We start from the raw sequence: 26672 nt of genomic DNA on the forward strand, positions 1-26672 counted from the left end.
CCTGCTGCTACAACTAAGGTAAATCCTGTGGTGGTCATAACCAAGTGAGGAGCCACCTCACAGACTTGTACCTGCTGTGGATATTGGCAGGTTTAACATTTCATTATTCAGTAAAGAAGTATTTTGATACGTTCTTCCATAAAGGTTTGGTAGATTTCTGAGCTGCCAGGTTTGCTTGCCTTTGAAAGCTTTAGACACTGTGATTCTGAGATGCCAGGAGTTAGGGGTGCTGCAAGGCTTCAACACTGGGAGCTGGCTCTTCCATCACTTCCAGACTCCCAGTTAACCCATTCTGGCTGAGGAGCAGCCCAGGCAAGAGGGCAGAAAGCCGTGATAGGTCCATCTCTAGTGTCTGCCACAGCTGTAATACAGTGGTGCATGCAGTGCCACAGAAAGTTGGAGATTAAAGAAATGGGAATCTCCCAGTTTGAAAGGTGACTTGTGTAAGAAAGTCTCCAGCCAGCCCTAGTTGGGAACTTTCAGTTCTAGAGGAGCTTTTTTCTGGTTGTTTCTCTTTTATTGAGTTTTTAATCTGAACCAACTGCTTTATGCATTTCCTGCTGCTGAGCCTGTGTGTTTAAATTTCATTCTTTTTAAATTATGAGAAGAACATAAAGAGAATAGCAGCTTCCAGTTTTTGTGAAGTTTCCTTTTGAAGGCAGTAAATGTAGTGAGGGCTTTGAGGCCAGATACTTCATGGAAGTGGGAGACGTTATCAAGGTCATGCTGGGTGACTGAAGAAAGATACTTACCTACATCTGGATGATCATGTGCCTCCACCTGACACAAACATGATAGAGTGAGATGGCATCTTCCAGCTGAAAAATTGGCATGACTAGTGCTTTATTTCAGATACATGGGTGCTGCAAAATTCGGTTATCCCTCTCACTTTATTTTGGATTGTAATCTCTCACTGACACAGGCACTAAACCAAATGTGAGTTACTGGCTGCCAGAGGAATGATTTGAGAGCTGTCTTGTGGCATGCAGCAATGCCTCATTTCGTTCAAGATTTTTTTTTCTTCTCTTTTAAGCAAAGCAAGGTCACACTGAGCCATTTCTTGGACAGAAGAATGCTGCCATCACAAATGTAGAGATATTGCAGAAATCAGTGCTGGTGTCACTGAGCTCCCACTCTGATTCAACAAGGCACGCAGGGTTGTTTAAAGTACATTCCTATTTAATTCAGGGTCCTAATCACACAGTATAGGTACTTTTTTGTTTGAACAAGTGGTAGTCTTGGTAAGCAAGAATGTAGGGAAACACATAAGTTCTGTCTGCTGGAACTCTTCTTGCATCATAAATGCATAGAATCATAGAATGGTTTGGGTTAGAAGAGACCTTGAAGATAACTGAGTTCCAAATCCCCTGCATAGGCAGGGACACCTCCCACAAGACCAGATTGCTCAAAGCTCCATCCAACCTGGTCTTGAACACTTGCATGGAGGGGGCATCCACAACCTCCCTGGGCAACCTGTGCCAGTGTCTCACCACCCTCACAGTAAAGAATATCTTCTTAATGTCTAACCTAAATCTATCTACTTCCAGTTTAAAACCATTACCCCTCATCCTATCAATACATGCTCTTGTAAAAAGTCTCTCCTCAGCTTTGCTGTAGGCCCCCTTCAGGCACTGGAAGGCTGCTATAAGGTCTCCCTGGAGCCTTCTCTTCTCCAGGCTGAACAGCCCCAACTCTCTCAGCCTGTCTTCATAGGAGAGGTGCTCCAGCCCTCAGATAATTTTCATGGCCCTTCTCTGGACTTGCTCCAAGAGCTCCATGTCCTTCCTGTGTTGGGGGCTCCAGAACTGGGCACAGTACTCCAGGTGGGGTCTCATGAGTGCGGAGTAGAGGAGCAGAATCATCTCCCTTCACCTGCAGGCCATTCTTCTTTTGATGCAGCCCAGGACACTGTTGGCATCCTGGGCTGCAAGTGCATTTTGCCAGGTCATGTTGAGCTTTTCATCTGCCAACACCCCCAGGCCTTTCCCCTCAAATTAGTTAAATGAACATAAATTGCGTGCTTTCTGTTCCTGTCCTAATCTTTTGGATAGCATTTCTGTGAAGGGTCCAATAGCTGTGCCATGCCACTTCACAGATGGATGAGATGGTCTCTTCAGCTTGCAACTAGTATTAGCAAACCACATGGAGGTTCTCAGGAGTTGCTGGACAGGTGCTATGCAGCTTGTGGCTTTTTTTTGTGATTTTAAGTGCTCTCAACAGCATCCCATAAATCAGCAGGAAGAGAAGCTTTTTCTTTTCCCCTGTAATGAAGACATTAGAGGGATTGTTTTGTTTTGCCTAGAAGATTTTGAACAAGCAAAATGTATTTATAACAATGTAAACCTTGCAACAAGTAGTATCTTGACAACCTGCAGTGTAGTATCATTGGCTAATGAGGTACACATACAGGTTACATTACCTGGATAGCGGTAATGGCTGTTCTGCTGAGCTCTTTGTACCCTGGTTACAGAGCTGTGATGGAAAAGACTTTAGAAATTATGTAATACTACAAATGCTTATGGATCTGCCACAAAAGAGAAATTAAACCTGGGAGGCAGAAAAATATTTATCAAAATAATCTGACTTTCTCTGCTTTCAGTTATTCACAGATCCCCTTTGTCATTTCCTTTTTTAACCCTTTTTCTTTGTATCAAACCTGAAATTGCATTAAATATAAAGATACATTGTTCAGTAGAAGTGTTCTTATTGCGATGGTGAAAGAGACTAAATCGGGATTTGAGACTCCGTGAACTCAAAATTCTCTTTTGTCTTTTCCATCTGCTTTGGCTGGTCTAATGACAGATACCCTTTCCTCCTCCTCCTAATCTTACCTCAGGACTGTCCTCTGGTCCTGCAGTCTGGGCCTGCATCACTGGAAAGCAAAAGGGTTCCTCTGGCACAAGCTGCTTGTGTGGTTGATGCTTACTGCGTATCACCGGCAGAGCCGGCTGCTTTACCTGCAACAGGAGCAAACCACGACTGGTTGCCTGTTTCTCAGGTCTCCACCAACAGCTCAGATGTTTGGCCTGAACCCTTCAGTGCTTACCAGGAATGACAAATCCTTCACTAATTCTTAACTGATGTTGTGATTACAGGACATAAATGCTTCAATGACAAACAGCACGGTGACAAGCAAACCTCCTGTAACACTGCGGCTCGTTGTCCCGGCAAGTCAGTGTGGATCCCTTATAGGAAAAGGAGGTTCCAAAATCAAAGAAATCAGGGAGGTAAGTTTTGGGATGTCTGCCAGGAACACTAGCTAGCTCAGTGTCCTACAGCAGCATGCCCTGCCACCATCAGCTGCTGCACTTTGCTCATTGCACGAACATGAGCGTGTGCTGAGCAAAAAGGCTGGAATAGCCTTGCTCTGATGGAAGCAGGAGTCCAGCACAGCTACACCCTTCTGTCTTCATGAAGCTAAAGACCATGTGTGAAATAAAGAAACAGCTTGACAACATATTTGTCTCTAATGTACAATTTAGCAAGGCAACAATTTAGCAACATAAATTATTTGTCCAGTTTCTCTTTGGGCACAGCCCCCTCCCCAGCAATACTCAGGTCATACTGAGTTTGAGCATTACAGCCATTTCCAAATTTTAAACCATACTTTATCTAAAGGTATTAATTCAGTGTGCTATGCTAGCAGTCATTTTTTCCTGTATCCAACAAACGAAAAAATTACCATATGGTGCCAGTTTTAATTCTTCCATCCGGGACTGTAGCAACATAGCACATGCCAGGGCAAGGATCCAATGTTTGTTAATTAGTCACACAAGAAAATTGGGTAAATGCTCAGTTATGTATAGAAAATCAGAATATGACCTTTCAGAAAAATGGATTTTTATTCTGGAGAAAGTGACAGTACTCCTTCTAAATTTGTATTCATTCCAACATGGGATTAGGTGTTGAATATCAAGGTAACATACCGATCAATTTTTTTTCGTGTGACTATGTCAGAACAGAAGCTTTTGACAGGCTTAACCAAAGTGAAGCTTCCTTTTTTTATCCAAAAGGTAGATTCAATATGGTATTTTGCATTTCGTTTCAAATGTGAAAAAAAGTTAATGGATATTTTTCTATCCAATAGAATTTGGTCAGATGTCAAAAGGAGTGGAAAATCATTTTATCAAAAATTTCTATCCAGTGTTTGCTGTGAAATGTTGGTTTATGGTAGCCTTGGAAGAACAGGTGATGATGAGGACAGTTAAAGCTCTTATCTTGTTGACTTTCAAGTTGTTCCAAATTATTTCATTTCGATTTCATTGTCCCAGGAGTTTTTTTAACAAAGTTCTTGCTGAAGGGTTATCTTCACTTTTCAGGATTTGGCTGCTACTGAAAGAGTCTTTTCTCTCCTTGCGTACAGGGAAGTAAAAGCAGTGTGTACTGCTTCCGTTAGCTGACAGAGCTGCCAAAGAGCTTTTGTTGCCAAGCAAACAACGTGTTGTTCCTCCATAAGCCTCTCGCTTTGTAAACTGTGTTTTTGAAAACATGCAGAAAAAAAATTCAGAGCCCTGCCATTTGAAGGGTGTCTCTCTGCTTACTGAGACCTTTTTTTTTAATCCTTGGAATGTTGTTACTTTATTTTTCATTGAAGAGTCTGGGAGTTCAGTAGTCGTCAAATCAGCTTTTAAGACGTGGGAGGAAAGAGTCACTTGATGACACTGAGGGAAAGAAAACATTATTTATCTGCAGATGTTAGGATCATAGGAAATTCTCTCTGTTTTTCACTTCAATGCCAAAAAAGATTTATCAGAGAACTTTGTAGAGATGGGAGAAGACACTAGTGTGTTGAAGTGTGTTTCCTGAGTGTTCAGTTTGCCTTACACACAGGACATTTCTGGCTCAGATCCTGCACGGCCACTGGACTGTTGTTGGTGTTTGCAGCAGTTCGTGTCTGGGTGGGTCAGACACAGCAGGGCCTGCCCTGGCAGGCAGCAGGGCAAAGCCAGGCTAAAGCCTTGCCACTGGAGAATCATCAGAGAATCACAGAATGATTTGGGTTAGAAGGGACCTTAAAGATTATCTAGTGCCAACGCCCCTGCATGGGCAGCACTACTGTCAGCACACATGGTTCAAGGTGACCTCAGCTATCAGACGTGATTTCTTGTGATCCTCCAGATCTTTTAGGGATCCAGGAGAACTGTCAGGCAGCAGGAATCCAGCTGATTGCTTAGTTATTTTAAAATAGGAGCAGGCGTGAGTCTGAATTGTGTGTTTAGCTTTAGGTTTTACAGCTGTTGATACTTTGGATTTTATTTTAAACATTGGCAACTTCATCCAGAGTGAATGCTTCTAGGCCATAGACTTTTAAAGGTGAGATTGGCCTGCTGGTCTGTGGACATTAAATGATGTAACTGATTATTCTGGTGACGGTAGTTTCAGAAGCAATTACAGACTAGTCTAGTACAAGGAAGGAAAAGGTTAAGGCTAATGTAGCAAGAAGTCACACTGCACATTTTCTTAAGCCTAAGGGTAGTGGACAAAAATACTTCTCATTTTTTCATTGCTGACATATGATGAAAGTCGAAGAATAAACAGGATTAGCACTGGAACCAAATGTGTAAATGACTGCAGTATTTGGCAGAGTATTTTTTGCCAGATGTAAAGATACCCAGAACTATATTTAAACAAAAATGATGATGAAACAGGGAAAAAAGGATCATCCAGCTTGAGATGTGGTCTAATTTCATCATCAGACAACACACTAAGTGGCAATTGCATGAGGGATAGTCTTTTGTGTTCAGTCACGTACCCAGGAACAGCACGTAGGGTTGCTGGACTGTTTTCAAGATAACAACAAAAAAAAGAAAAGCAAAGCATGACTGATTGATCAATTTATGGCGAAATTCCAAAGTCAGTTACAGAGCTACGAATTTATATTCTGGCCTTAAACAGCACTAGTGAATGGACTATGCAATCAGTAATTTAATCAGTCTCTGGAAAGAAAAGTAATGTGTTGTGTGTAACTACCAGGAAAACAAATTAACTCCTTGCCAATTGACACAAAGTTAGTGGTTAAGGAAAATACTTTTTTTAAAAAGCCCAAAATACTGCATTTCAATAACAATCAGGAATAGATTTTGAATATGTGAAAGTGCTAACTCAATTACGAAATGGCTGTTTGTTGGATTTTTTTAACTGAAAAAAAGGACTTTCAGGATCCTTGTGAAATAATACCACAGATTTTTTTGGCCTCGTGTACTTTTTAATTTCTTTGAGGGTTTTTAGTGGGTGTTTTGGTTAGCTAAGATACATTAGTGCCAAGACGAAATTAAAAATAAATAAATAAAAACTGTCTTACTACCTTCTTGGGTTCAGTAATGAGTTAAAAGTTGATGATGTACATATATTTAATCAACACTGATTATAATTTAGAAGTGCTTCTGTACCATCCTGAAATACTCCGGGGTGTAAGGCAGCCCCAGATTTCATCCAGACAAGCAAGTTGGCCAGCAGTGGATTAAAGAGCCATTTCTCTGCAACTCCATTAGCAGACGTTTTTCAGTTACCAGCGATTTTTTTTTTCTTTTTTAATTATTGGAAAATGCTTCATTTCACCTTTTTTTAGTCAGCATCACAACTGTCTGTTATTGAGGGGGTTAAAAGTCTTGTCCTGAAATTCAGGTCACAGTTTTATTCCTTAACAGCTACTGAGGACTAATCTTCCTTGGATGGGAGTGTTTGCAAATTGGCTTGAACAGGCAAATCCTTGTCCTCCCTGACCCCAGTTGCCCTGTCCAGGTGTGAGTTTACACACACGCACGCCCGCGCACACACACACATATCTAGCAAGGAAAAGTTTAGAGGTGCATCCCCTCCATTGCAGCAGTGCATCACCAGCTTTGGAGAGGTGCCTTTGCCTGCCCAACAGTGACGTTCTCTTTGCCTCTGCTCAAGTCCACAGGTGCCCAGGTGCAGGTAGCAGGAGACATGCTGCCCAACTCGACGGAGCGCGCGGTGACTATATCGGGCACTCCCGATGCCATCATCCAGTGCGTGAAGCAAATATGTGTGGTTATGCTGGAGGTAAGTCAGCACGCTTGGGCTGTCACTTCTCACTCGGGAGATGCTGAAACATATTAATTTTTCAAGTGGCCTGAATTCCCCAGGGGTGCTGCCTGCCCTTCCTGTGCCTCTTTCAAGAAGACTCTTCTGTGCCCTGCCTGGTCTCTGAGAACCTCTTGCAGCAGGGTGAAGTAGTCAAAGACCAGGTCTCTCATTACACTGTCAAGCAACAAACCAGGTCCTGCATGGAGCTGCAGCCTGTTCCAAGATAAAAGCATTTCACTCTGATGCAGAATAGGGCAGAAAACAGCTGGTTCTTGTTCTAAATAGAAGTAATTCTGACTAGCATAATTTAGATTTAACAGAATTTATACAAAAAAACTGAGCATTTTAACCCTTGCTGAAATGCCCATAATTTCGTGCAAGTATGTTTCTCAGCTGATTAAGTTGAATAGGAGTTTGAAAAAAAGTATTTTAGCCAACCAAAATGAAATATTTTGACCTAGTAACTATAACTTTTTACATGGAACATGAAATATCTCCACATTTATCACATGTTCTGCTGGAAAATTTTCTGGGTTTTTTTTGTTACATTTGGTTTTTTACCTAAGTCAACTCAAGGGCTGCATCATTATGGTCTCTGACACCCTACTGTTCTCTTATTCTCCCAGCAGAATGAGACAGCACTAAGGCTGTTGTTTCTTCAGAAGTATGCAGTGCATCAAAATGACACACAGCCTTTGCATCAAAATATCATACAGCCTAATGCAAATAAAAGCATAAACATTATTAAATCCCCAGTGTTTTACTGTGGAAAAGTGACTCTTGTTTTTTTATCTTTTTTTAACTGCTGTGAGGAAAGCATTCCTTTATAAAAATGCAAGAGAACAGAAAGAAAATATATTAAAAAAAATTTAGTTTGTTAGAGATGGAGTATATGGTGTCAGTAGTTTTTAGCTCTGTGACTACAGTGTATGTCTGTTGTCCAAGTGACATTCGTGGGATAAATGGTTATTTGTTAAAGAAGATGAGAGAAGCTACTTCTCAAAATCAGAGAAACACTCTCCTATTTTCCCGCAGGTAGAACCACTCTTTAAATAACTGGTTTGGGCATAAGAAGTACGTAATTTTAAGATAAGTCAAACTGGAAGCAGCACTAAGATGACACTGGCTTAACTACAGTTGGCTTCTTCAAACCTTTACAGAACTCAGAAAATGAATGTGATCTGATATGCAGCATATATTTAATTTGGCAACGAACACTTTCCTTAACATGAAATATCTAATTATATGGTATTAATTAATGGAAGCGATGTTGCTATTACCTTCTTTAGTTCTAGTTAATACACTTAAACCAGGACACCATTTTGCTAGGTGTAGCACAGACAATTTGAAACCTTTTTTTCAAAATGCAGGTGCTTCTGCTTTTTTTATGAGAAGTCAACCTTGGTCGGGGGTTTTTGCTTTGGGTACTTGCCTTGTGCTACAGAAGCAAACTCCCTTTCTGTGCATTATGGAGGCCACAGTTATGATAAGTTGGGAGGATTTTTCTCCAACCTTCCAGCTCAGTCAGACAAAAGGCAGGATCAGGATGGTCATTTGCAGCTGAACAGCTGACTTAATTTAGTTGGTAAAACAAGAAGCCTTGATGTGTGGCAGTGTGGGAAAGATCAATAAGCAGGAAATGTGCTCTGTGTTAACAGAGCAAAACCACAGGCCAGATTCTTCCAAAACATCCACAAATTTCAAAATTGTGCCCATGTTTCCTTAAATACCCTGAAATGCTTGATGAAGCTTTTAGCTTCATACAACACTAGTGGTAATGAAGCCACGAGTGTCAGCACTGCCTGTTTGGACTGTGCAGTCAGCACCTTGGCTCTTCCCCTTGAAGCCCAGACAACCAGCTTCTGGTTTGCTTTTGGGTGGATGGGGTGGTGGGCTGGGTTGAGTTTGCATGTCTTCTTGTCTGCAGGGAGCAAAGTAAAGTGTGATTTTTTTAATATTACCTCTGCTTCATTCTGCATTTTGATCTCTTTGTGTTTTTGTCTGCAGTCCCCACCCAAAGGTGCCACCATCCCTTACCGTCCCAAACCTGCCTCTGCACCTATCATTTTTGCAGGTGGCCAGGTAAGAGCAGACACCATTTTGGCTTCAGCTGGAAACCACACCGTCTTGGCCCAACCTCAGCCAGCGCCTGTTAGTTTTCAACTTTTACTCTTTTCTGCCTGGTATAGTATTGATGTGCTTTGTCTACTCTGTGTGCTTACAGTTTGCAGGAAAGGGAGAACACTGCATTGCAAACCTGACACAAATTGTGATGACTGGCATTTTACTAAGATTTAAAATTAAATTCTGTAATCAAGAAAAGTTTGCCCTCCTGCGAGTTAAGAGGTGTTCAAATCAGATGCTCCCTGAGTGGGACAAAACTGTTTATTGTGGGAGTTGTTTTTTTCACTCTTAAGTTGCAGCTCCACCAGCAGTATAAACTGTTCCGTCAACTTTTCAGAAATGATCTAACAGCAGGATATCTTTGCTCCTGAAAGGCGTCATTTTTTGTCCCTTAGTTGTCACATTTTTTAGGACCAAATAGTGTGTTTTGCAGTAAAAATCTCTACACACATAATTTCTGCTGCTTTTAGTTCCTCAGGCCAAAGTAGCAGTGGGTTTGTGAGGTTACAGGAGCTTCATACATGCAAGTGTAGACCTTCCCAAAAGTGACATGCACCAGCCTGCTTGATAACACAAGCACAGCATTCCTGTTTCTTTTTTATATAGTAAAGTTTTGCCGATTCCCCCTTCATCTTAAGCTGTGTCAGACAGCTATATCTTTAAAACCCCATGTGCAATGTGACTTACCCTTGTATTTTGATAATGCTGTGAAATAGGTCTGCAGTGTGTCACTGAGACATGGTGGGAATTTGCTCCGCCATCATTTATTGCAGGGGGAGTGCTTTTTAGTAGCTGATGAGCCAGCAATGAACACAGCTGATTCTTACCTTAAAACCACCTTAGGAGGTTCACAGGGGGTCCCCTTGGCCAGCAGGCTAAGAGTAGCACTGCCCAGATACGTGCAGAGGTGGAGGAGTGAGATGCTGCAAGCCCCGCCCGACTCAAAGGGAAGTTGATCTCCTAAATCTGGCCTAGAGGAATGCAGCCATCTCTCTACTTAGGATCCACATACGTTAAGCCTCTCTGGCAGTAAGGCACCCCCACCCAGCCAAATCTTTTCCCCACAATGACAGCAAGGCTCCTTTTTAAGATGTTTCCCAATGGGAAGAGCCACTCGCCTGCATGGTGAAACATCTGCAGGCAGGTCCCACCTCCTGAGGCATTAGCCCAGCCCAGGACATCAGCCTGACATGGGGTGGTATGCAGGCTGCTGGCCCACCACCGCAGGCAATTCTGCAGTCATATGAGAAGCCAGACATGGGGTTCCTGGTGGGGCAGAGGGCACAAGATGTTGCTGGTGGTGTTGGTGGTACGGTCACCACAATCTGCTGGTTTATATGGAAGCTCCTGCACATCTCAAGCTTATGTCAAAGTGCCATTGCTTCTGACAGGCCTGTAGTGACAGCTCTGTAGTGAGCTTTGTCTGAATTTTTGTCTCAACAGTTTTGCCATCTACTCTGTAATGATATGTTGTGATGTATATCCAGATTTTCATAATCTGGATGTAGTAGCTTTCAATTCCGAATTTTGAAGCCTGCTGCTTTTAGTTGTCTTCAAAATACGAAATCTGTTTCCTTAGTGGTCAAAGTTGAGCTGAAATTTAAAATAATTTGCCCAAAATTGATCTGTGAAAGTTCAGAATAATTTGCTCCATAATATATATATTAAGTTTACACTGTAGTGTTTTCCTTTAAGAAATAGGTGTGTGTATATACAAATGCAGCAGCCTGTGTTACTGATACTGTAATTGCCACTGCCTTTAAAGAATGTCTCTGTATATGATTACTCAAAAACCTTGAAGCTGTTTGTTAGAGCACTCTGAGTGGTTTGTATAAATAATTGAATGAGTTCTATTTTAAGGTCTAATAGCTCTTGTCGTCTTCAGTTTTATCAGTTAAAAAAGTTCTCCCTTTTCTAATGCAACCTTCTTGATGTAAGAAAGAGTATGAGACTGGCGCTTTCTGTTGCTTTGAAATTAGTCTCTGACTAAGCAAACTTTTTAAGAAAATGCTTAAACTGAGTTTGGGAGTCAGTATGGAAAGACACTTTTATCACGTTTCATAAGTGGAAATTAGTACTGAAAACAAAATTTTATCACCAGTGTTAATTCCACGCTACCTTTTGGCTAGGCTATCAGAAGTTATTTTTCCATTCTGAATTGCATCATGGCTGTCTTGAAAGGTTTTGTTTTGTTTAATGCCTACATATCAAGCAACACTAGCAAAATCAAGTTTCTAATTTTCATTAACAAGTTTGGGTTCTTCTGCTTTTAATTCTCTTGTGGTTCTTCGATACTACATTTCATGACAGTACTAAAAGGAAGCTGAACACTCTCCTTCCCTGCTCTGCCCCTTACCAATATTTAGCATATTTACTGGTTAAAAAATAAATTAATCCAGCCTTCCTGCCAGATGGAAACAAATGGGAAATTTCTACCCACTGTGCTACATTGCTGTTTAGATGGGTACTCACAGGGTACAGCTTTGTGTTTTGTCTCGTAGCAGTTTTATGGTTTAAATTGAGGAAGAATTGTAGACCAGGTCATTCCTGCTGTTGCTAATATCAGTACATCAGTAGGAAAGTTGTCTTCAACTTTGATGGACCCATAGCTCATGTCCTTAGTGAAACATTATAGTACAGATGTCTCAGAAGCCTCTACCAGGCTTATACTTGACATTCCTGAGCCCTCGAAGGGCACAGTTCCTCTGCCAAGGAGTAAGGCAGTCAAAGACAGTTTTTCTCAACCTTAATCAGCCAAATGACCTTTTGGGAGCCTAAAAAGTGGAGAGGTTTTTTACTTTACTGGGAAAGAAAAAGCAAGACCCATCTTGTCCACTTTGCTTTTATGGTTTTCATTGACAACCAAATAAAAGCTAGTCTGAGCTCTGAATGTTCATGAATTCTATTATTTCTCCAGTTTGTTTGGTTCCTTGTATGTATACATAGAATATGAGGGAGCTCAGTGACAAAGGAATGAGTGACATCTATTAGCTTATGATTTTTTTTGCAGTGGTTTCTTGCTGGTTTGCAGACCACTTCTTGGGAATGGCTCATGTAAAAGATGTTTTCTCAGTAAAGCCCAGATCAGAAAGGACACTTGAAATTCAGCACAGAGGCTCAGACACCAAAACGTGGTTTCCAAACCCATTGTTTGCTCATGGACCTGAGCCCCCACCTCGCACCATTTCCAGCTATAACCCTCCTGAGGCTGCTGCTGTGCTTGGCAATGCACAGAGCCCCCACTAAGCGAAGCAGCATAATGCCTCCTTAAGGTTGTCCTCATTTGGTAAAACACTTAACCACATGCTTTGCTAGCTTGAATACATGCTTGCTTAAGACCCAGTAATGGCAGTGATCACCCGTTTTGGTGGACTGGAACCTTTTCATGTCATGTATAAGTCATCAGTACTGGCCATCCCTAGCAGGCGTGCATTAGTATGTTTGCCCATGAGTGTCCCATTGAGCCCTGTCACACAAATTTCTGTCTGCAAACTGCTCACGTGCATAATGTTTGCTGGATTACGGCCTTGCTTTATAACTAACTTAAAAACTAAATTAAATGTTTCCTCTTCCGAAGGGAAATACGACTGCAAAAATGTGCATCAGGCAGTTGAGGCATTAAAGGTTTTAATATCTGAACTCCATTAAATGAATTGTTCTGTCATTTACAGAGGATTCATTACTTTCTAAAAAGGCCTTTTGTCAAATAAGCATTTTGAAAACTAAGCTAATCAGCTCTCTTCCTGTTTTTAATTCCCCCACTACAAATATTTATACATTATAATTTGCCCTTCTGCTTTCCTGCCTGTCTAAGCACAAGCACATTAAAATTTTTCTGACATGCTGTTCCTTTCAGAAAAGCCCTACAGGATGTAATAGAAAATTATAAGCTCTCTATAGGTTTCTCTTTGTAGACCATTACAGGGAGCTGAACAGAGCCAGCAGGAGAGAGGAAGGGCTGTTCTAAGTGATGCCAGGCATGCCACCATATCCCTCCTCACTTATGGGCTGTTTTTTGCCAGAAACAATGCCAGAAACTATACCTCTAGCTCTGCTCTTGTGGTGCAGAGAGGCTGGATTTGGAGGGGAGAGGATTTTTGGCTTCCTGTGGAAGATAAGATCACCACTCTGTGGGTCTCCATCATGCACCTATCTCCAAACCAGCATGCTGGCCCTGTGCCCAGGCGCTGCAGGACAGGCTGCCATCCAGCATGTGTGCTCACGTACCCGCTGGCATGGCAGCCTGGGGCACAAGACCCATGGGGTGCACCAGGGCACACATTTGCTGGCACTTAGGATCTGTGGCTGTCAGTAGCCAGATGAGGTGGCTCAGAGTGGGCTGGTATGTGTCCCTGTGCACAGCAGACCAGAGTTGGGTGTCAGGGCAGGGAATTCCCTGGGCAGGTCTGCCCCATCCTCACTACTCCCCTTGCTGCTTTGGCATCAGCATCTCCCCACATGCATTGGTGGCTCTGAGTGGATGGGACAGCAGGGAGGGGAAGTGTCCACCTCCCATGCTCCTTGACCCCCACAGTGTCCCCAGCTCTGCTCCCAGCAGATGGAGATGAACTAAAGAGAGATCTTGAGGACCAAGGTCATCAGTGGCTCAGGCAGAACCTCCTGCTTGGGAGGGGTGTGTGGACAGAGACCTTTCCGTACTGTTCCAAACATTTTCAAGCAACACAAGACAATTAAGCTTCACTCAGCATTGAAAGCAATGCAGGTGGCATTTGCCTGGTGACCCAGGAAGAGCTCTTCTGATAAGAACAGGAATGCTGCTTGTCCCACCTGACTAATCTCTGTCTTACCTGTGTTTTTTGTTTTCAGGCATTCACAATTCAGGGGCAGTACGCCATCCCTCATCCAGACGTGAGTCCTGCACATGTAAACTACTCCCCTTTTCTGCCTCTCCCTCTTATTTGTTCCGGGCAACATTTGCTTTCTACAGTCATCAATAAAGACACGACCTAAGGACACCTTTCCTGAACAGCACACTGTAGAGCCAAGTGTTAGCCCAGCTGCATCTCTTACCTTGTGTAGTAATTGCTAGAAAGTACAATGGCCCAGGAACAAATGACAGTTATCTTTGTCCTTTTTGCATGTGATATATTTGAGCTCTTTTAATATGTAATTCTACAGTAATTAGTTAATATTAACAATAGTCATTACATGTAATAACAGTAGAGATGGCATTTATAACCAGTTTGGGTTTTTTTTCCTCTACGGTAGATTAGAATGAATGATGAAACCTTTTTTTTTTTTTTTTTAAATATAATTTTAATTAATCCAGTTTTAGAACATGTAAGATGGTTTCTCTGCTCTGAAATAATTCCATTTGATTGGTTAGTTCTAATTTCCCATCCTGCCCTGCAGTTGACCAAGCTTCACCAGTTGGCTATGCAGCATCCCCCCTTTACTCCCCTTGGGCAGACCACCCCTGGTTTCCCTGGTACGTACCCATGACCCCCTGGGGATGTCCTTCTTCTTAACAGCTTTGTTTCCCGTGGTCATTACATCATTTTAATAATAAATGTGGTCAATGACCAGCAGTCCTTCTCTTTTCACACATTAATCTGTTCTGCCCTCCCCTACCTCTGTTACCGTTCCTTTCATCATTACTAAAACGTGCTTTGTTTGTTACATTTATTTACTCACAACCGCTTCATTTGTGCCACTGGCTAAAAGCCCTGAGTTTCTTTGGTTCAGTCCTTGTAAAGTTATTGTGCACCATACAGCATGTACCAGTCGAACCCAAGTGAAGTACTTGTGTGTTCATCTTGTCAAATTTCGGGTTTGGTAACGTGGTTCAAAAAGAAGTAAACGTAGGAAAACAGTATGTAATTGTGGTACAGAAATACTGAGGAAAGAAATTAGGGTACACTGAAACTCAAATTCCTTGTAGAGCCAAATCTCTGAAGAGCATCTGTAATCATCACTGCTGGGGCAAGTGCCTCTCTTCCTATTAGATACGCAGATACAGCTACAAAATGCAGTGGAATTTTAGTTAAATTAAGGACTGTAAATTTGGTCCATGCTTATGAAAGCTGAAGCTGAATTCTAGATTCAAGAGTGAAAAGTCAGTTAACCCTGCAATAAGTAATTTTTCCTGTACTTCACTATGTACATGCTTGGCATTTAAAAATGTTGCAGAACAGAAGTATGTGTGTACTGGTACATGCTTTGTATGGCAAATAACATTTTATCACATACATCAAATTCTGTGAGCGGCTTAATTGTTTTCTATTCAAGGTAAAATAAGCATATGCAACTCTTAATTGAATGTAAACATAAGTAAAAGGTAGTAAAATGTCTTACTCTTTTGCAAGAGTCTTTTTTTCCCCCTACCTTTTCTAGTTGGAAACTAGGTTTTTTTGCATGTCTTTACAGATAACAATAATAATAGTAATAATCCCAAAAAAAGAAAAGAAACAGAATGACATCCAAAATACACTTTTGTTTCTTCATGATGTATCTGATAAAATAGCTACAAGTAAAACTAAATTGCCCTTCCTAGCTTTATTATTTTCCTAGCCTTATTCTTGTCATTAACATGTTGCTCCTTAATCTTTTCCTGGTTCTATTTGTGAGAGGTATGTTTCTGTAATGTTACAGTGTGTTAGAGCAATAATTCCATTTTTCCTGAACATTTTCCTTTTGTCCACCCAGTTTACAAACAAATGTATGCAGCTTAGAGTATTTTGTACATTTTCCTTCAAAAATTGCCCTTCCCAGCATTTCTTAAGCAACTAGTCCCATATATAATTTTCAAATTTTCTTAGATTAATTTGGTCATTCTTAATATTTTAATTTTTCTTGTTCATATCTATGTATTTTGTTCTTCTAATTGTTCACTTGACTTTCATTTTCCATATTATAGCACTAATGGTAGACAGGTCAAATTTCAGCCATCCATCCATTAATTTCTCAATTGATGTGTTTAGCACAAACTTAGGAGAGTATTTTTAGGGGAAAGCCTTCATTTTCTAGAAGCTTTTTATGACCCTGTGGTAATCTCATGTGACATTTGTTGCGTTGGTGGGTTAAAGGTTAATTAAAATAAGACTAATTTAAAATTACTCCAGCCCTCTGAGTTTTGCATCTCTTGCTTTCTTTTCTGTTTCACTAGCACTTCTCTATTTTTCTTTGCTTCTCTCTTTTTAATTTTATTTTTTTCCTTCTTTCTGTGTGTTTCCTTCTTTAAAATATCATTTGTTGTGTCTTGCCCTTCTTGCAAACAACTGGCGTAACATTTTCCCTCTGTCCCCTGAATAGGACTGGATGCCACCACTCCAACCAGTTCCCATGAACTTACTATTCCCAATGATGTAAGTGGACCAATAGTCAGTATCACTTTCTCTTCTCTCGCTCCTCTGCTACCAGAGGGGGAACCTCTCATCTTCGGTTCATTTATAAAACACTAGCCCCCAGAATAAACTGTACAGCATTTACTCTGTTATGAAGGGTTTATTAGAGGTTAGTGAAATGCTGGACAGAAGCAGCAGCAGTGACTATCCCCTCTCATGCCAGGTCTCCAGTGCTGCTGGCTTAGTTGCACAACGGTGCTGGAGTGCTTCACCAGCTTTGTTAAAGCCTGGGTGCCTGCTGCTTGCAGTGGTTTAGATCAGAGTTACTAAAATTCGTCTCTCAGGTGGCACCAGCATGGGCAATCTCAGCAAAAGAGTTAAAGGATGTGGAAAAGGATGTGGGCTGGATTCCTCCATGCCAGGGGGGTGGAGAGCTGGCACTGCAATGGCTTGTGTTGTGCCAGACTCTGCTGCATCCTGCACTTAACCTAAGATGGTGTTTTTCCTAGAGCAAAAGGGGTACTTAAGTTATGTAAAGGTGGAATATAAGGGTTTATTTGAAAAACAAGGGCTAAAAACATTCCTGCTCCAGCAACCCTGAACCAGCTGTGACCAACAGAGCCAGACTCCATGAGCAATATGGTGGTGAATCTTAAAACAGCTACTCAAAGTGCCAGTGTATCATGTAAAAGTGCCTTCCTGGTTTATTAATTTCATTGAAACAAGGTTGGGTTTTTTCAGTTTTCATCACAAATGAGTCACTTGGAAAATGGAAGATTTCCCCTCCAGTAAAAAAGGCTTTCAAGCATGAGTGGGATCACAAATAGCAATTATATTACTTAAGAGATACTTACAATATTTTGCAAGCCCTATTAAACTCAGTGGCAATGATTTACAGTAAGAAACATATACAGAATAACAGAGAAGTGAAGGTGGGAGTGCCGTGGTTTTGCAAGCTTTCTGTTACTTAAAAGATGCCCTGCTGATTTATCAGTACCTGCTTTACAACCTGATTTATTGTATGTTGAGAATTTTATGGGAGCATCCTGTTTATCCTTGCAGTGCAACTTTTTAAATCTCATTATCAGGCAGATGTTGTTCTTGCTATCAGTGATATAAATCCAAGGTCACTCTTCTGACTTCACTTCTTTCATGATCCCTAGCAGAGAAATAAAAAAGAAAGGTTGGAAAAGGCAACCTGCCAGGGAAGTTGTGGCCGCCCCCTCCCTGGAAGTGTTCAAGGCCAGGCTGGATGGGGCTTTGAGCAACCTGGTCTAGAGGGAGGTGTCCCTACCCATGGCAGGAGGGTTGGAACTAGATGATCTTTAAGGTCCCTTCCAACCCAAACCATTCTGTTGTATGATTCTATGAAAGTTGGCCTCATGTCTTGTAGTGCAATAGACATTTTTTTTTAAACATCAGTTTCTCATCTAGGAAGTGTGAAATTCCCCAGTTCAGCACTATCCCTGAGAAACAAACACGCATCCAATGCTGTTTCCAATAGGTTTTGCTGGCTACACAGTGCATGTCTTGCTGGTGTAGCTAAAGGAGCAAAAGATAAGGTCCAAGATGGCTGAGCAACAGCCTGCAGGGGTTCTACAGGTGGTGAAAGAGGGTTCTGATGTTTCTATGGGGTCAAGGTGTGCACTGTAGGACAGAAAGGCCATAGTGCTGCATATGCATCCACGCGTGTGTTTGTGTGTGTGTGCGCACAGCCGGTGCCTCAGTGCTAGTGCAGAGAGAGGAAGGGCTCCCGTGTCCCGTCAGGCATCAGGGCCTTCTTGGGAATTTTGCAAGGGGGGGAAAACTGTTTCCCCGTATCAATCCTCTAGGCGCTTGCCCCACCAGGCCCTCAGGCTGCAGCAGCCCCATGGCTGCTACAACAGGGCTGCTCTCTGGGCAGCCTCTTGGCTAGAAATGAGAAGATGAGGGAGACAGAGGGACAAGGGGCAAAGAGGGAGTCAGGTGAGGTGGCACCAGTGCTCATGTTTCATGTGTGCCCTGTGCAGAGAGGGAGATCAGAGTGGGAGAGGGAACAGCAGTTGTGCAGCAAAGCCTGCATTGGTAATTTGACTTGGCTTTCCTGGTAAACATCTAGTCCCTGCTTTGATAGACTGGCAGTCCATGTGGCACAGTGATTACACATCTGGTTGATGGTGAAGGATGCTGCAGGCCTTGGCACGGGGCTGTGCGACAGCCCTAGGCTGCACATAGCTGGTCCCCTGCCTGCCCTGACTCCGGGAGTCCTCTGCCCTGTGTGGATCCTGCAGCTTTCTCCTTGTATACGCTTATGTGTGCACAAGTTCAGCACAGATGAGAAGAACATGAGACTCGCAAATATCTACATGCTCTGCAGCTACCAGTGAAATCAGCGTGTATCTGCATATGTGCTGCACATTATGATCAGCACAAAAATCCAAAGCCTCGGCAAGAATCTGATGGATCAAAATCAGATATAAAGATAATAAGGAGCTCAGACTTTAGCCTAGTCTACAGAAAGTACATATTACTAGCCACTAACAATTTGCGTAGCTTCATATTAAAATAAATCTTTCTCCCTCCCTCTGGCACTAAGGCAGCAACAGATATTTTTTTTCTATTATTAATATTTGCTGTAACAACATCATGCTGCTTTCTTCATACAGTATGCTGATAATTAAAACTAACCCGTTGATCAATAACAAAGAGATAGGAGAGAACAAAGCAATGCATTTTATAGAAAGTTATTTTCCATATGTTAAAAGCCCAGGCTTCTTCTCCAAATGGTAAATTCAGGAAATTTGCCTTTCTGGGTTTTCTTATTACTTCTGGGTATCCCCAAAAAGAGAACAGAGGGCACATTTCTTCAGGTCCCTCTCAGAAGTCACTTTAATTCTTATCTAGTAGCTCCTTTTCTTCAGTGAAACCTCTTACAGGGGCATTTGTACTTTGAAAGATTTAATACAGTTATTTTTGAGATCTTTTCCTTGCTGGGATCTTATCTGGCCTTCCACTGCTGCCTAAATTACACAATAAGAGTGTGTTTTACACAAATCCCAGAATAAAGCAGCGTAACAGTGGCAGGTCCTGAAGGGAACAGAAGGGATGTAGCTGATGGAGCATAGATGACATCTTGGGATTTTGTGATCCAGTCCCCCAAAATGGCCCTTGAGAGTAAATGAACAAACCAATAATACAATTCACATTAAAAACCATGTGTATTTTGCATATATGTGGGAGAGACACGCAGAGACAAGTAACAGGAAAACAACTCCCCACCCTAGAAAACACCAAGAACGTTTTAAGAAAGATACACATCTGATCAATACACCATAGAAAGAGAAATGTAGATCCAACCAAGGTGGAAATGGCATACTGAAGAACTGTCTTTACTTCCCCGTGGAGCCAGAAGTACTTCCCTGCAGAGTATGGAAGGGATGTGGAAAATGCTCTTGGAGCCACCCACAGTAAAATCCAATGTTGTCTCCATGTGATGCTCCAAGAAGGGCTGTGTGACACTGCCTCTTCCACCAGCAGAGTGAGCTCTCATCTTTGCAGCTCCCCAGTCCGTTGCCTGAGAGGGGGAGGATTGGTGCAAGCCCTTGAGGAGAACATAAGGGCAGCATCCGACCCTAGCTGTGACGTCCAGCAAAGCCACCCACTGCCTACACGTTACAGGAGAAGTGCACCTCACCCTCCCTATATCCCTCTTCCAGAAAAGTCCTGAGAACAAATGCCATATAAAACTAAGCTGCTGGCTAAGTCCATTCCTGGCTCTGAAACTTTGCAGTTGCATGAGACGGGTTAAAAACAGTGGTTAAGTGAAGACTTAATAATCCACACAAGACACGCTGGGAAAGATCCTGCAGTGGTGTAAGTCAAAGCAATTCTGCTGAAGGCAAGGGGTTTGTGGATTCAACGTCAATAAATTTATCTTACTGCTGGAGCTTCCTATAGAACAGAGAAATAATACCCAGAGCAAAAAATACAGAATTAACAGATTCTATTATCTAGTCATGTTTAGGGAGGTGTGTTATTAAAATGATATGTTTGATATGTTTGAACATGACTTGATTTTTGTCTCGCTTTAATCAAATAAAATGGCAATTGATTCCTCAAGTAGACCTGTCCAGATGAGGTCAAGAATCAGCAGAAATATTTCACAAGCTGAATATCCATCAGAAGTAAAGTGAGACCTTTGGTGGAACAAGGCACTTTTGAGCATGAAAAGTAATTTCCCACAGAACCTCACTGCTCACTTTGGGGAGCAGGATGGGAACTTCTGTTGGACCCTCAGTAAACTGAAATGCACACAAATCTGCAAAGTCATTTGGGTTACAGTACAAGTAATAAGAAGGCTCATTTTTTAAAATGTTTTCTCAGTTTTCTGTATGCCTTCTTGCAAAGCCTATGAAACCATTCTAGTCCAGATTTTGCGTTACCCTGGTAAGGAAAGTCAAGTTCCTTACCATTATTATTGTTTTTTAAGAGACAGAGAGTCTCTTAAACATCTCTTTCCAGGCCCTGCAGTAAGTAAATAAGCAAACACCCCCGAAAACCCCAACCCAAACTTAGAACAAAGAATGCCTGTATCTTTATGAAAAGCGATTGAAGAGTCTCCTTCAAAATGAGCACCTGCTTGCCCAACTAATGCAGAGGTTTTGCCCTTGGCCTTTTTTACCAGAACGACATTCGTTATAAGAAAGGAATCAGATTTTTTTACCAGTATTTAAAAAGAAAATGAGCTCCAAACCACTTCCTCTGACAAACAATACTTTGTAGCATCAGACTTGTATAATAAACCAAAAAGCAAAAGTCTGATTGCTCCCAGTGCTGCACAGAAGTAATGCAGTGTGATGGACATAGAGGAACTAACCTGTAAGAAACACCAAGCAGAAAGCTGTTGTTATTATTAGGCTCTGCCAGTGATTTTAACTTTAGAGGAAAAAAAATTGTCTATCTGTAGTATTTATATTAAGCATTATGGGGAAGAAAAAAATAATGGAAGTGAGGAACCTGAACCAGAGACAGCGTAACATACAGGGAGAAAATACCAACATCAAGAGTTTGGGGTTGGAGGAATCACAGTAGACCGTTCAGTCCCACCCATTAAGACTCCAGATTCCTGATTCATTCCTGTTCACGTTGGTATCAGCAGAACTTTACTGAAGGACAGAGTAAAATTAGAAAAAGCAAAAAAAAAAACAATCTGTGTTTTAGGGCTGTTTTATTTAGGACTTTTTCAGTGTGAGGAGAAATGAGATACACTGAGGTAGGGGAAGATGGACCAGAAGTGCTGTAGAGAAAATAAAAACAGAGCACTTTGCCCCTGGTAGTCGTAGTCCAAGAAGGAGGGGACATCAGCAGAAATTTTGAGGTGTACAGACAAATGGTGATATTTAATACACAACACAGAAGCGAGCTCTGCAGGTCACTGCTCTAGACCTTATTGGGCAGCAGAAGCAAAAGTGTTTTTAAAAAGCACTTGTCAGACAGATGGATCATTGAGCATAAAGGCAGAGATACCAAGTGCTGCTCAGGTAGTCTGTAAGCCTTACATGGGAATTTGGGATACCAGTGAAAACTTTGTTTTATAACTCACACTGGTTTTGTCCTCATTTTTACAAGCATGTGCTACAGGCTGTTGAGCTGTTATGCTCAAGTCTAGAGAGTTAAAATATGTATGCATATATGTACACATACTATGTGTGTGTGTGATTGTATGTACATAGGTGTATTATTATATATGTATTATACATATATATATTTAGAGTATATATATTATGCTATAATGCCTAGTAGGCTTGGTATAAATCCATAGAAGGTTTGGCTCCTCTCTCACATGGACTAGCTCTATCACTTGTTTTCTGGAGAATTTCCTCTTGACTTATTCCACAAGTGAGAGTAAGGTCTCTGTATGTTGAACAAACAGGTGAGCCTTAAAAATAATGGCAGCATCTGAAGTCCTTGACAACAACTATATGTTTACTGTCCTCCATGTTCTCCAGCTTCATCTACTTGGAAAAACTGAACACGTGTCTGAAACTTGCAGCATTGCATGCAAGGCAGCAACTTTCAACATTTGGGGAAGCTTGCTTTTGTGGAAAGGGACTTTTGTGGGTTCATGGGAACAAAATTATGGAAGTCTGTCACCAGGTTTTAACAGATAAGAGCGGATCTAATGCTGACAGCTTTGCTGCACAATGATGCTCTAGTAGGATTGCCTTTGCTTTCCTCACACTGATGTCAGACACTGATAAAAATCAAACCCCACCACTGGCTGGCTCTGGTGCTACCACCTGTGCTCTGGGCATTCTTCTGCTTCATCTTTGCTACCTTTGGACCATGGAGGCCAATGAGACTAAGATAAAAGAAAGGGGTGGTTAGGGGTGCCTTGTGCTGCTCACAGCGTGTGCAGGCACATTCATGTGTGCACAAAGACAGGCCAGATGCTTTATGGAGAAGCTTAGAGAGCTCCCCTGCACTTGCACATGCAAACACTAAGGCAGGTCCTCAGGATAAGGACAGGGAGCTCAGCAGGGCCCTCCTGGTTGAACAGGATGGAAACCCTGAGTGCGCTTCCTGAAATGCCATTTTTTCCCCTCATGGGTGCTTCTCTTGTCCTTGGTCTCTGTTTCGGCTACCGGGGTACCTGCTTTGGCTTTCTCCTTGTCCCTGAGCATGAAGCAAGGATTACATTGGACCTTTTTAGTTCTTTTGATAAAACATCTGGAAAATGTCAACCTGTTTCTGTCAAGATACTCCTAGTGCTACAGTACCAGAAAGGGTAGCACATCAGGGCCTGAAGAAGCGGGAAGGGTGGGAGGGGAAGCCTCTGCACCTTGGCATGTCCTTCTGCCAAACTGGCAACATGATCCCGTTATCAACAGACCTGTAGAGCAAAGTTTCCATTTTCTACCCATTCTGACCATAGCTGAGTTTCTCAGCACCCATCCTTCCTCAAGACAAAAGTCCCCCTCCTCACCCTTACAGGAGCCAGAACATCTCAGCCTCAGCTGCCAGCTTGGTGCTCACTTGCTCCTGGGGGCTCCAGAGGAGCAGCTCCCTGGCACAGCTGTCACCACACCCCTACACTCCAGCTGCAGCTGCAGCGGTTCCGTGTGCTGCTAAGCACTTTCTCCAGGTCTTACACACAGCTTCCAAAAGCTTGTGACTCCACTCAGAGCATTTAATCAACCTTTAAAATGCTGTTAATGAAAGATAACACCACTGCAATTTTGCCCCAAAAATTGAGGGGATTGAGGGACACACACAAACCAGGCTCGGTTTTATTCACAAAGTATGAGTATTGTGAGGTTTTTGTAAAGGATCACAGGCAAATTTCAGGCTCTTCCTTCGCCTGCTTCTGCCTGTGGTTACAGTGCTGTAAATCCCACTGACTTTAATAGCACAGGACCTGGCCAAGCAACGTGCACGTGTGCCCAGGAAGGGCCATGACCAGCAAGTGCACTCCAAAGGTGCAGAGCTGCATGGAGGCAGCTTTGGATGATCAGCCTGACTTTCAGCTGCTGGTCTCAGCTTTTGCTGCCACTGGCAAGTCAGGCTGGGCTGTGTTTTGTATTCAGCAGCATCATGGCACGCTGTCATTTTCTGGCAGAGGAGACAGCTAAATAATCTGAGATCGAGTTGGTAACCATGTAGCAGCAAAACTTGATTTAGAGACATATGACTGCCCTAGTCATTCCTTCCAAACAGCACAGCAAAAATCTTTTGTTTTGATACTGAGCTTTTCATTTCCGTGTTTTTTAGCAATACTACAAATTGCAGTTAAGTGGTTTTGGCTTGTGTCTGTGGCACTAATCTCAGTCTTTGTCCCGCTCCAGTTAATAGGCTGCATTATTGGCAGACAAGGCAGTAAGATAAATGAAATCAGGCAGATGTCAGGAGCGCAGATCAAGATTGCTAATGCCACAGAAGGCTCCGCAGAACGACAAGTTACAATCACAGGATCCCCTGCAAACATCAGCTTAGCACAGTACCTCATTAATGCAAGGTAAGTTTGCTTTGTAAGTGATAATGCTTCTGCAAGATTGCTCTGTCTGCTCTCCAGCAAATGTCTGTCCTGGATAGATCCAGAAAGTTGCTTTGCAGTGTCGATTTTGCATAGTATTGTTCAATTCCTAATGATTTGTTAAGCCTGTATCACTAGAACCTGTGTTTGCTGTTGGTTTATATGGAAAGGAGCTTAATCTGGTGCAATTCAAGGTCCAGGCTAAATGACAAAAACTGAGAAATCTGAATACTCACATTAACATCCACCTAAAATATAAGCGGATAAGTTAAATGAAATGACAATCATAAATTCTTTAGAAGAAAATACTTTTCACAGACCCATTTTACTGTCCTAAATGGCAAATATAGTGAAACAGATTGCAAAGCAGATTTAATTTACTAACTGGAAATTGCCACTCAGAGTTGACACTGAACTGACACTTGGTTGCTAAAGAGGCACGGGATTTATTTTTTCAGAGACAGCATCACAAATTTGTAAAAACATTCCCTAATGAGTTGGGGTGTGACTATCTGCTTCTCCACTTCTTCGTGCCAGAATTAGTGAAATCACTGGCAGTTCAGCTAAGCCACTGTGACGGCTTAAGCATCTATCAGTTTTGATATGATTGTTTAGACAAATATTAAAATTGATACCACCTCTATTTGCAATTGTCCTGAGAAGAAAGTGCAGTGGATATAGTGCTGTCTCATAGATGTACTTGTAAATGGTGGACCAAGGCAATATATTGTGGGGAGGGGGAGTATCTACCTATTTTATTACTTTTTTTTATTTTTCATCTGCAAAATACCGTGGTCTGAATCAAGCTTTGTGTTTAACTATGTTTGCTGTTAAGGTAGCAGAAAGTATGTGATTTATATGGGGTGTGTAGTCATAGCAGGTCTACAGTCTCCTGTAGGCCAACCTCCTCTCCAGCCCAGTTCTGCAGTGCACCACTGCAAGCCACTGTAAATGTCTTAATGAAGGAGAAGGATGTTTGCACAGCTCTGTGTTACAGCAAACAAAAATACTACTTTTTACAATTCAGTTTGAAAGTCGTTTCTTAGGGAAAGGTATATTGAGGGGTGGTGTTGTGAAGCCTAAGATAAGCCATTTCCAGAATCCTAAAACAACCTACAGCTCTTTTGATTTACATTCTTTGTAGCAAATATAAGTCACTTCCGTAAGCCCTGTAATCAAATAAAAATGTGTTCCCTCCTTTAACCCTTAAGGATATGTTCTTCTCTTGGTGTTCAGGGATTCCCCACACATCGAGACGAGAATAGACCCCTTCATTTTTAGTTGCACAAACACCATATGGCATGCATCTGGATCTCAGAAGATAACAATTTAAGATCTTCAAGACAGCTAAAGCATGCAAATAAAATAATGCACTTATTAATGGAGTTGCAGTGAGCTGCTCACCAGAGACAGAAACTCTAGTGAACAAACTTCTGTTTGACTCACTTTAGAAAAGCCTGTGAACTCTCACACTTCTGTTTATTACTGTTTAACGATTCTTTTGACGGCATTGGATATATCTGAGGTCTTTTAACATACTTTTGCAAAGAAGAAAACTTCTCAGCAATCATATACCACGGATACTCTATCTATACCTTGTGAAACCAGAAACAAACTATTTTCTTCCTGTTGAATTTCTAGATAGAAGTCATTTGTTGGCATCATCTACTACAATAAACCATCATCTATTATTATGTACCACGTGTTGAAACTGTGCTTAGATGAAGTGACTTCATTTGTAAATGAAGACTCTTAAAGTAATGTATAATAAATTAAGCTCTAAGGTAACATAGGACATTAAGGTGGCTTTTTCATTTTACAAAGTGACACTGTTCCAGATTTCTCTTTTCTCAAGAGAAATTCCTGTCCAGTCAGGTGCCACCACAGCAGCAGTACGTGTTTGCAGTTGCACCGGAGGAAGAACTGAGAAACTTTCAGCAAGAGGGAGGTCGGCTTTAGCTGGAGTTTAGGTGCTTGGGCAGGTTTCTGAGAGGCAGATCTTGGCTGCCACTGCCTGTGCATGCTGAGAGCCAGTTCCAGTCTTTGTCAGTCCTAAACCTGCCATAAACACTGCTGTCTCTTTTAAAGATGTTGGCATGAAATAAACAGTGTTGGGGAACAGCTGAGTACAGTACCTAGCCTGCCCAATATATAGCCTGGCATGTCAAAATAGTAACAGTAAC

At 41.9% G+C, this 26672-nt stretch overlaps 1 protein-coding gene across 22 annotated transcripts in view; it reads left to right on the forward strand.

The window, feature by feature from the left end:
- LOC127381903 (poly(rC)-binding protein 3-like) overlaps window positions 1-26672 on the forward strand; it is a 504833-nt gene that overhangs the window by 459551 nt on the left and 18610 nt on the right. For 20 of the 22 annotated variants that reach the window (XM_051612868.1, XM_051612869.1, XM_051612854.1 and 17 more), the window contains 7 exons: window positions 3096-3227; window positions 6898-7026; window positions 9058-9201; window positions 14002-14043; window positions 14548-14623; window positions 16447-16499; window positions 24302-24471. In XM_051612868.1, the coding sequence (XP_051468828.1) occupies window positions 3096-3227; window positions 6898-7026; window positions 9058-9201; window positions 14002-14043; window positions 14548-14623; window positions 16447-16499; window positions 24302-24471 (746 nt within the window). Of the gene's footprint in view, window positions 1-3095; window positions 3228-6897; window positions 7027-9057; window positions 9202-14001; window positions 14044-14547; window positions 14624-16446; window positions 16500-24301; window positions 24472-25725; window positions 26278-26672 lie in introns of those variants that run through there. The other 2 variants (XM_051612867.1, XM_051612866.1) reach the window with 2 other exon arrangements.

This window comes from Apus apus, chromosome 2, assembly GCF_020740795.1.
Source record: "Apus apus isolate bApuApu2 chromosome 2, bApuApu2.pri.cur, whole genome shotgun sequence".
Classification (NCBI taxonomy): Eukaryota; Metazoa; Chordata; class Aves; order Apodiformes; family Apodidae; genus Apus; species Apus apus.